Source organism: Corvus cornix, chromosome 8 (genome assembly GCF_000738735.6).
Source record: "Corvus cornix cornix isolate S_Up_H32 chromosome 8, ASM73873v5, whole genome shotgun sequence".
NCBI lineage: Eukaryota > Metazoa > Chordata > Aves > Passeriformes > Corvidae > Corvus > Corvus cornix.
This window is the reverse complement of record NC_046338.1, coordinates 24,902,561-24,913,242: the sequence shown is the minus strand read 5'-3', so window position 1 is coordinate 24,913,242 and position 10,682 is coordinate 24,902,561. Positions and strand designations below refer to the sequence as shown.

General features: G+C 59.2%; 2 protein-coding genes across 2 annotated transcripts; both read left to right on the top strand.

The window, feature by feature from the left end:
• Window positions 1-359: 359 nt before the first annotated feature.
• Window positions 360-3,502, top strand: PLPP6 (phospholipid phosphatase 6). The gene is made up of 2 exons (XM_010409529.3): window positions 360-861; window positions 2,701-3,502. Exons 1-2 carry the CDS (start codon window positions 459-461, stop codon window positions 3,069-3,071), a joined length of 774 nt encoding a protein of 257 aa, XP_010407831.3. The 5' UTR covers window positions 360-458; the 3' UTR covers window positions 3,072-3,502.
• Window positions 3,503-6,168: 2,666 nt separating this feature from the next.
• LOC120410393 (flavin-containing monooxygenase 5-like) lies at window positions 6,169-10,612 on the top strand. Its single transcript, XM_039556209.1, is given in 12 exon segments — window positions 6,169-6,446; window positions 6,884-7,037; window positions 7,248-7,436; window positions 7,516-7,678; window positions 7,917-8,059; window positions 8,405-8,604; window positions 8,903-9,252; window positions 9,576-9,648; window positions 9,883-9,948; window positions 9,950-10,058; window positions 10,061-10,118; window positions 10,121-10,612. Coding segments are annotated over 11 exon segments (1,590 nt in total). The 5' UTR covers window positions 6,169-6,446; window positions 6,884-6,905; the 3' UTR covers window positions 10,228-10,612.
• Window positions 10,613-10,682: the final 70 nt, after the last annotated feature.

Genomic DNA, 10,682 nt, shown 5'->3' with positions numbered 1-10,682 from the left:
CGCCCGCCGCGCATCGCCGCCCGCTGCACGGCGCCCGCACCGGCGCCGGCAGGGCGAAGGCGCCGCTGCCGCCGCGCCTCTTGCGGCCCTCGCCGGCCGCCGTATGCCGGCCGAGGCGGGCACGTGCACGCCGGTGGGCGGGGCGCGCCGAGGGCTCCGCGGCGACCACGTGCGTCACGGGCGGAAGCGGAACAGGAAGCGGAAGCGGCGCCGGGGCCACCCGGTACCGGGGAAGCGCGGGCGCACCGCACCCGCCGCGTCCTTGGGGACACGCCGGGGACGCACCGAGAGGGGGGGAACCGCGCCCCGGCGGTGCGGTAGCGCGGGGCGGGGGGTACCGGCCAGGGCGCGGGGAGGGGGAGAGGGAGGCGGCCCCGGGCAGGGTGACATGCTGGGTCCCGAGCGGGCCCGGCAGCGGGTGACCGGCGCCGGCCTCCCGCAGGCCGCCTCCCGTCGCCATGCCGAGCCCCCGGAGCAGCCGCGAGCGACGCGCCGGCGGCAGCGGCGGCCGCCTGGAGTTCCTGTCCCTGAGCCAGCGCGGGCCCGCCGCCCCCGACAGCCCCTCCCGCCGCAAGGAGTCCAGCGGCGCCGCGGCCGCCCCGCTCCCCGAGGAGGACTGCATGAAGCTGAACCCGTCCTTCGTGGGCATCGCCCTCAGCTCCCTGCTCGCCATCGACCTCTGGGCCTCCAAGCGCCTGGGCGTGTGCGCTGGAGAGGGCTCGGCCTGGGGCAGCGCCCGCCCCCTCATGAAGGTCGTGGAGGTGTCGGGGCATGGCATCCCCTGGCTGCTCGGCACCTTCTACGGGCTCTGCCAGAGTGACAGCTCGGCAGCCAGGGAGGTGCTGCTCAACCTGCTCTTTGGTGAGGCGGGGGGCTCGCCCCGGGGTTCTGCAGGCAGGGGCTGGGGAGGGGGCCCGAGGGGTGGGGCAGAGCTGGGTAAACCTAAGCCCCGAGGACAGCAGCTGATTTTGAGCAACCTGTGCAGGCTCATCTGGGATGCCTGGTAGCAAAGGGAGTGACCCTACATCTTAAGGGCGTGGTGGCACCGGTACAACTCATCTCTCACCACTGCAACCACGCACTGCAAAACTCTCGACAGCTTAACTGCTCCTGCAGTTATAAAAAACTCTCAGGGATGAAGCCTTGTTTAGCTCTTCAAGCTTGTCAGAACAGCACATTCTTGGTGCAGCTTCCTAGTGTTGAGACACCAGCCCTTTCCCTGGAAAGCTGCTCTGGCACACAGACGTTCACCCTTGGATCCCTGCAGGCAGGGCCTTGGTGGATTGTTCTGTACCAGCCAGTGAGAAAACTTGATTTAAAGCATGAATGTTAATCTGGTGTGGTGTAGTATTAGACACACACACACAGAGTAGCCTAGGCATGTTTAAGAGTACTCCTTTTTGCTTATTTAGAAACTGTAGTACCTCCAGAGCACCAGACTTTCTCAGATTCCTTGTTGTTACTCTTGTATTAAGTTGCAAATAATTAGGATCTCACACTTAGAATTTGAATTGAAATTTGCTTGGTGGGAAATGTAGGTTTGTGCATCTTTCTCATCTAGCAGCACACGGTTAAATTACAGCCCCACAGCAGAGCTGTGGGAAGGGCTGTGGGGGCCTCCAGCCTAACTTCTGCTCCATGGAGATCTGTCCCAGCACCAGGGCCTTGTCCAGACCTCAGTGCTCTGGGCCAGAGCCACCCACCTCTTTGGGAAACTGTCCCAGGGCTGCAGCACCCATGTGGGGAAGGAGGATTCCCTCATGTCCAACTTGAATCTCCCAAATCCTGTGTAGAAAGAGAAGAAGCAATCGATCTAGACTTACATGTGAAAAAAAAGGAAATTTGTTCTTAAATGATTAACCAAAGGAAATGAACTGAAGTGACCAAAAGATTTAGTGTCCAGAAACAAGTCTTAGAACAAACAGAAGTTGGTCTCTTACACAACTTCCCTGGAAGAAGTAGCCTTGGCTGTGAGTGCTGTGCTAAGATGAGCTAACAGGGATGGAGAAAGCACCCTCTGCCCTACATGAGAAGCTGCTCTTGCCAAGTACTGGCTGAACACTTACCACAGGTACTTTGCCTTTTCTATTACAACAGCCTTTGGCTCTCAGGAGGCAAGCCACCATAAATTGTCCTTCAATCATCTCTTGGAAACCAAAGCATGGTTAACTTTTTCCCCAGCAGCAGGGAGAAGCCACATCCCAGGAACCCTGGCACCACACCAACTCTGAGCCTTTCCCACTGACCTGTGCCTTAGTAGAGAGGGTTGATCATTCACCCAGCTGTTTTGACCCCAGTCACCAGGGTAGACAGAGCAATGCAGAGTCAGCACTACCAGGAAGGGAGCTGTGGGGACTTAATGCCTGTGCTGCCTTCAGATTATGGAGCAGATTGAGCCCCAAGTCATGGCAAGATCAGATTTTGCGCAGAGAGAAAAGCCCTGGGGTGCAGGCTCGGCAGAGCCCTGTTGGCTGTGGCAGGCCAAGGGTCTGGCGGGGCAGGAGGGATGTGTGCAGAGGAGTAGAGGTGGAGGATGTGCTCATGCTGCTGCAGAAGACCAGGAGCAGCTGGGTGCTGTGCTCTCCGTTCCTGGGTATTGCAGCTGTGGGGAATAACGCTGCCCTCTGGCAGCTTTGAGCAGCCAAGTGCTCCCTTAACCCATCGCTCTGCTTTAAGTAACCCCGTTCCTGTCTCTCCCAGCGTTGCTGCTGGACCTGGTGATGGTGGCAGTGGTGAAGGGGCTCGTCAAGCGGCCGCGGCCCACCCACAACAAGATGGACATGTTCGTCACCATCTCTGTGGACAAGTACTCTTTCCCCTCGGGCCACGCCACCAGGGCCGCTCTCATCTGCCGCTTCATCCTGCGCCACCTGGTCCTGGCCGTCCCGCTGCGTGTGCTCGTGGTGCTCTGGGCTCTCATCGTCAGCATCTCCCGGGTCATGCTGGGCAGGCACAACATGACGGACGTGCTCTTCGGGCTGCTGCTGGGCTATGCACTGTACGGCGTGGTGGAGCACTGCTGGCTGTCCCCGGCCACCGCGCCCGCCCTCTTCGCGCTCTGGAGCCACTGACCGACCGCTGGCTTCATCACAAAGCAGGGGCCGTGTGCTGGTGTTCTGAGCACGCACAGGAAGGGGATTCTGGGACTTGAACTCGCATCCTAAACCACATCAGTCTGGCCAAGACTTCTACACGAGCGGTGCTGCAGGCTCCAGGGCCTGCACTCAGATGTCTGGTGCTTTCTTGCCCTCCTGGTCAGCTGTCAGGCAGGGTCTGCACTGACTCTTCTCTGGTGACAAAAACCGGTCTCTGCAGAGCCTGGGGAGGGCTCAGCACACTCATCCGGCAGCTCACTGCTAATACTGTGAATCTGCATGCGCTCACTGGGCACCTGCAATAGCCCATGGTGTACATGGTAGCTGTGACTTGCAGAGGTTTCTCTACAATCACCCCTGTATCTGTATCCTATAAATACACTGTTCATGCTGCTGTCATAAGTATACCCTGCACAGCCTGCTCTACAACACCTGCCTGGAGGGGACCCATGAGGGTCTCTCCTCACAGTTAGAAAGAGCTTTGCTTTCCTAAGCAATCTCTTCCATATTGCTCTCAATTTAAGTGCTGCACTAAGGCCAGATATTGAGCACACGGCTCCCAGAGCCATGGGGAAAGAATAGTGGGACTGAAGGATTGATCATCCGGTGGGTAACAGGGGAAGCAGCTCCCAGCAGCAGCCTGCTCGTGCAGCTTTTGTCCAGAGCTTCCCAGTTCCTTTTTCCCTCCACAGGACTTTCAGTCTCTCAGGGGGTACAATGCATTCACAGCAATTCCTGATCGTTAGCATATTCCAGGTTGCAGAGAGTCCTGCAGAGCCAGCCCAGAAATACACCCAGCCCCAGGTCTGAGCCTTGCTTGCACCTCCTGCAGCAAGAGGCCCTGGCTCTGTCAGCCACTGCCACAGTTCCCTGTGCAGGCAGGCTGGCTCTCCTCCCCTGGCACCACTGGCAGCCTGTTTTTCACAGAGGGCTGCTGGTCCTTGGCAGGAGGGGACCACAAGGAGCCTCTGCAATGAGCTGGAGCCAAGACTGAGCCAGAAAATCATAGAATGCACATTATCAGGGACCACAGCCAGGCAGGGAGTGAGGGCTCTGGACTGAGCTCAAATAATGAGCTTAAACAGTACTCCTGGCATGTGGGTGGAGGGATTTGGCCCAGGTGAGGCTCTCTGTGGTCACTGAGGTCTATTGGTGAACTCAGGCCCTGGAGAGCACCAATTAAGTCGTATTAAGAGCAGGCAGTGTTTAAGTGTGCTGTTCTCCCAGGTGGAGTGTGCAGGAACAGCCTGATGGCTGCTAGTATGAGCACCCTGTCAGTGCCTGTCAGTTGTACAGGGGCTGAAATGAAAGTGCTTGACGTGACGGGGGTCCTGTGGAGCCAAGTCCTGACCCACTGACAAGGTGAGCCAGTGAAGCTGCCAGGTCTGGGTTGGTGCTCCAGTGACCAAAATATAATCCCCTGTGTTGCACTACACGCCTGGCAGCCAGCTGGGCCAGTCCAACATGTGCATGGCAACATCCAGACACCCCGGCCAGCCCTCCTGCCACAAGGCAGAGACCAGCCCTGTGGTGGCTGAGGGAGCACAGGCAGGTGGCACACTCTGGGGTGGACAGGGCTTGGTGCTGTGCCAAAACATCTTTGTTCTACCTTTTCCAAAACAGAGACTGTTTTTTGTCTGCACTTACAGTCTGTTCTTAGAGCTGTTGGGGTCTTCCTCTCTACATCATGGAGGGTACGGCAGCAAACCTGTGCATCTGTGGCTCCCACATACATGTGTGTGCCAAAAGTTGCTCTTGACTCACTTGCAGGACCCTCTGTGAGATCCTGGTGGCACCCACCACTGCACAGCCCTGCTGCTGGGTCACAGGCTGCCTGGCCACCCTCTGACTTCTCTGCTTCTCTCCCGCTCCACCAGAGAGACCTTTGGTCTCCTTCTGTGCTTGTTATTTGTCACTGCTCCAGTATGGGTGCCAACTCACTGATAGGACAGGAGCTTTCTGCTCCACTTGTCCCACAGCTTTTCTGCCCACTGTGGAAGCCCAGAGCAGAGACTGTACAGCAGACACTGCTGGCCACACTCTACATCCTGGGTGCTTGCCAGGTATGGGGAGCTGTGACTTTTCCACAGGTATCAACCAGCTGGCCTTGACCAAAATATCCTGGCATGATGTTGGTGGCCGACAGCAGAGTTTGTGTGGGCTATGAGTCCAGATGCAGGGGGGTAAAGTCCAGGGCAATGCAGCCTCCTGTCGGGAGAAGGGCAAATTCAGAGGCAACTGTGCACAAAGGTTTTATAGCCCAGCAGAGCGGTTGAGAGCTCAAAGAGGTCCCCTGTACCTGTCACACTTGGGCAGTTCGTGCAGAGCTTCCAAAAGAGTGAGAAGCCAGCTGACAGCAGAGCAGGAAGAGCAGCACTGCCAGTGGTGCCTCCTCTTCATTCCCGTGCTGACCCCTTGCTTGGTAAGGTGCTTTTGATGCTTTTTGGCGGGCAGGTACAGAGTGTGGGTTGGCAGCTCAGCACCTCTGCCCCAGACAAGAGATCAGCCCTTGCCAACAGTGAGGGACAGAAAGAGCTTTATTAAGCTTACTGCAAATATAATACTATGAGTTTTAGAAGGTTAAAACCATTTCAGCTGCGGAGCTTGGGCCCTATGCCTTGCTCAGCTCTACGGCAAAGTTCCCTGGACAGGAGAGAGCAAATTTCCTCTGCAGTTCTCAGGGGCTATCTGGCTGCGAGTGTGCCAGGAGACAGCAGAGAGCTCTGGATCCCCCTGGTCTGTTGCCTCCTGCAACCTTTTCCTTACTGGTCCCACCACCCTCACACCAGTGACACCCCAACAGCGTGGTGCTCCTCGGACCGGGGTTCCACTGGCCCCAAGGACTCTGCTAGCTCAGGAGCGAGCCGTGTGCCGACATGTCCAGCCCAGAGGCAGAGGGGATGTGGGCGATACAGTACCGGCTGCCACTGGAGCAGCCAGAGCCGTGTGTGACCCCGGGTATCAGCATAACCGGGGTTGGACTGATCCTGATAATCCTGGGGTAGAAGTCCAGGACAGCGTTTGTTTACCAAGCACACAACCACAAGGATAGGCTGCGTGTCCGTGTCCCCGCGCCAGCGCCTGGGATGACTCCTTAGGCCGCCGTCCGAGACTGCGGCAACACCGCTGCCGGAACAGCCAAGCAGGCGGCCGGGAGCCAGCCGAGTTCTGGCTTCCTTTCCCCGGGCTCGTGGGAGGAGTGACGGAGGGGGCGGCCTCGCTCCCGGACGCTGCGCACCGTAAAGCCAGGCCGCGGTCGGGCGGCGCGGGTCGGGGCAGCGCGGCAGAGACCCTCGCACGGCTCCGTGCCTGTCGCCAGCCTTCCGTGGGCTGCGCATCCCGCGGCCGCAGGTCGGTGAAGGGTGTCCCCCGCGCTGCCGGCACGCAGCGGGCATCGGGATGGCACAGCAGGAGCCTCCCGGGGAAGGGAGAGCCCAAAGGGCAAGCTGAGGGGCTGTCACCCGCCTGGGAGGGAGCCGTCGGTCCCCACAGTAGGGCACAGCACTCCAGGGCACCTCCATCGCCGGGACTTGGCATGGGCAGGGAGATTTTGAGTCTCCCTGACACTCGGTAGGATTTCCTCCCGGGGCATCCAGAGACAACACAACAGTGCAAAACCCAGCACTGGCCAGATCCACGCCTGGTGGGGGACAACAGTTGCTTTATAACCCCAGACAAACTTTGAGGGGCTACCTCTCTTGGGACCTCTTTGGTGCCGCAAGGTCGAAGTTCTGCACAGTTGCATCCCTGGTCACTCAGCCCCGCTGTCCGACGCTGTCCCCAGGCAGAGAGCCGGTGGTGAAGCGCAGCATGGCAAAGAAGGTGGCCATCATCGGCGGGGGCAGCAGCGGGCTGTGCGCCATCAAAGCCTGCCTGCAGGAGGGGCTGGAGCCCGTCTGCTTCGAGAGGACTGGCGACATCGGAGGCCTCTGGAGGTTTGAGGTAAAGCCTGCTGGCCACGTGTCCTGCTTGGGGTCAGCACGGTGACCCTCAGGGGTCGGTGGTGGCTGGTGGGGTGGCAACCGGCCACAGTGGGATCCTCTGGGTGAGACTGAGGGCAGGGGCTCCATGAAAAGGAGCACCTCATCAGCCCCAGCCATCCTTCCCTGTCAGTCCCCTGGCCACCACTGAACCATTACCCCACTCCCACAGGAGCGCCCCGAGGACGGCCGTGCCAGCATCTACCGCTCCGTCATCATCAACACCTCCAAGGAGATGATGTGCTTCAGTGACTTCCCCATCCCTGAGGACTTCCCCAACTACATGCACAACTCCAAGATCATGGAGTACTTCCGCATGTACGCCCAGCACTTCGACCTGCTCCGCCACATCCGCTTCAGGGTGAGAGCTGGGGGCCGAGGGGAGGTGGCAGCGGGAACAGGGGGCACAGGGTGCCTGACACCGCTCCCCCTGTGCCCAGACCAGCGTGTGCCGCGTGTCCAAGCGCCCCGACTTCGCCAGCAGCGGGCAGTGGGAGGGGGTGACGGAGAGCGAGGGGAAGCAGGAGGCAGCTGTCTTCGACGCCGTGCTGGTGTGCAGTGGGCACCACACCGACGCACACCTCCCGCTCAGCTCCTTCCCAGGTACTGCCCTGCACACTGGCATGAGGAGATGCTCTTAAAAGCTCGTCCATGCCAGTCCCTATTCTCCCTGCCGCTTTCCCTCCTGGCCCCAGCATTTCCCCGCCTTGCTTTGACTCTAGGAGCGCTCCTATGCTCCCCAGGAATGGTTTGGTGGGGCAAGGGAGCATCTCCAGTCTTTAGGGGGGTGATCCTCCAACCTGGCACCAGGAAGCCAAGCATCCCTCCTTCCTGCTCACAGGAATTGAGAAATTCAAGGGCCAGTATCTCCACAGCCGAGACTACAAGGATGCTCAGGCTTTCACAAACAAAAAGGTTGTTGTCATCGGAATCGGGAATTCGGGGTCAGACCTGGCTGTGGAGATCAGCCAAACAGCCCAACAGGTGAGCAGCAGGAGTGGGGTCCTGGCAGGCAGGCCAGCCCCTGTGGGACACTGCCAGCTCCACAAGGACACCAGCACCAAGGCACTTGTACAGCTGCTGCTCCATGCCAGCACTCACTGTGTTTGGCCATGCTGGCACCTGCCAATCCTAGCTGCCAGGCAATTGAGACTTGGTCCCACTCCCCTGCAAGATGCCAATCACCAGCTCCCTCTGCCCCTCCGGGTCTTTACCCAGTGCTTGGGCAGCAAAAAGCAGAGAGATCTCAGGGCAAGGGCTTGTCCCCCACAGGGCAGCCCTCCCAGCACCATCACTGCCTTCAGGAAGTGATCCTTATTCCTTGTCTAGGTCTTCCTTAGCACCCGCCGGGGTGCATGGATCCTCAACCGCGTTGGAGATCGGGGCTACCCCATTGACACCATCTTAACCACCCGCGTGAAGACATTCCTGCAGGAGCTGGTCAGCTCATCCATGGCATGTGACTACATGGAGAAGAAGCTGAATGCCAGGTTTGACCACTCACGCTACGGCCTGAAGCCAAAGCACAGGTATCAGCAAACACTCCCCCTGCCCAGAAGGGACCGTGTGCCTCCCTCTGTGTCCTGCCCAGTTTGGCCATTCCATGCTCCCTGTGCTTGGGCTGGGTTAATAGTTTTGTTGTGCCCAGGCAGTGTGTGAGGGAGCCACCACTGCCCGTTCCAAGGACTCTTGGAGACACCACCGCAGGGGCAGCTGTCAAGCATCCCTGGGGATGAGCATTCCCAGAGCAGGGAGCAGCAACTGGAGCGGGATACTGAACAGAAACGCTCCCTTCTCAGTGTCCTGATGGCTCCTTGCACCTTCCAGGGTCCTTCACCAGCACCCGACTGTCAATGATGACCTGCCCAACCGCATCATTTCAGGAAGGGTGCAGGTGAAGCCAAACATCCGAGAGTTCACGGAGACATCTGCCATCTTTGAGGACGGCACCAGAGAGGATATTGATGCCGTAGTTTTTGCCACAGGATACAGCTTCTCCTTCCCATTCCTCGAGGGCTGCGTGAAGGTGGTGGAGAACCAGATTTCCCTCTACAAATACATGTTCCCCCCTGACCTGGAGAAGCCAACGCTGGCTTTCATCGGCCTCATCCAGCCCCTGGGTGCCATCATGCCCATCTCTGAGCTCCAGTGTCGCTGGGCCACCCGTGTCTTCAAGGGTAAGTCAGGCAAACCTGCCCTGTGGATGCAGCCCTGGAGTGAGGGCAGATGGTGCCCAGCCATGTCAAGGAGACAGCAGCTGGTTGTGCCATCCTGGCTATGGTGATGGCATGGCTGCCTTGCAGCTGTCACAGTGAGACGGCCTCTTGTCTGAGAGGGACAGGGACAATCCATACCCTCAGCTCCACAGACTGCTCCTCCCCATCCCAAGGCACTTGGACATGCCTCAGGTGCCAGACCACACACCACAGTGGTGCTGGCAGAGGCACAGCACCCAGGCAAGGGCAGCACCACAGTGGCCGCTGTGTCTTACTCTCCCCAGGGCTGAATGAGCTGCCCCCACGGCACGACATGGAGGCTGACATCGAGCAGAAGAAAGAAGTGATGGCAAAGCGGTAAGATCCCTGTGGGAGCACCAAGGGGCTGCCTTTGGCACAGCTGCTTACGGGCATCCATCCTGTCCCATGGATGCATCCTGGTACATTTGTGTGTGAGCCAACAGAGGGCAGGGATGTGGTTGGCCACACTGCCCGCAGTCCAGTCTGTCCAACACCGCCTTCCTGGTATGCAGGGCATCTGCCAGCTCTGCTTCCAGCACCTACCTGCCTGTCCTCCCTCCCTGCCCACAGGTACGTGAAGAGCCAGCGGCACACCATCCAGGTGGATTACATCCCGTACATGGACGAGCTCGCTGCCAGCTGGGGTCAAGCCCAACGTGCTCACCCTGTTCCTCACGACCCCAAGCTGGCGCTGGAGGTGGTCTTTGGGCCCCTGCACGCCGTACCAGTATCGGCTGCGGGGCCCCAGGCGCGTGGGGCGGGCGCCAGGGAGGCCATCCTGACCAGCAGCCAGCGCAATCCTCAGCCCTGCAGACACGGCACGTGGAAGAGAGCACCTCAGCCCCTGCCATGCCCCTCATCTTCAAGCTAGTTGGGGCCATGGCCATCCTGGCAGCTGTTTTTGCTTACTTGTAGGTGCTCTGCAAGCATGGGAAGGGAGGCTGTGCAATGTGCTGGGGGTTGGCTGGCCACACCTGCCCCTTGGCAGCCTGTGCACCCCAGTGGTGGCAGAACCTTTCCTCCTGCCAGGAGGCTGTGACCACACCATGAGCTCGGGATGCACAGAGCCTCCCCAGCTGCCAAAATAATGCTTGGGCTCCTGCTCTGCACCTGCCCCGGGGGAGTGCCGTCAGGGACAGAGGAGGAAACCTGCTCACTGCAGGCTAAATTCCAGTCCCTCTCAGCCAGCACTCCGGGCCTTTCTGTAACCCAGCCATGCCAATATTGCCACGCTCGCACCAGAGCTAAGCAGCAAAGGCACAGCACACTTTCTAACTAGATAAATGCATTAAACAGCCAAGTGTCCATCCTGTTACTGACACCATCACGACCCTCCATGTGCTGTGAGAATGCTCACAGGTTTGAGATCG

Coding starts and splice junctions, on each gene's coding strand:
- PLPP6 (XM_010409529.3), top strand. CDS start 459: ATGCCGAGCCCCCGGAGCAGCCGCGAGCGACGCGCCGGCGGCAGCGGC. Junction 862..2,700: donor GCTGCTCAACCTGCTCTTTG/GTGAGGCGGGGG, acceptor TGTCTCTCCCAG/CGTTGCTGCTGGACCTGGTG.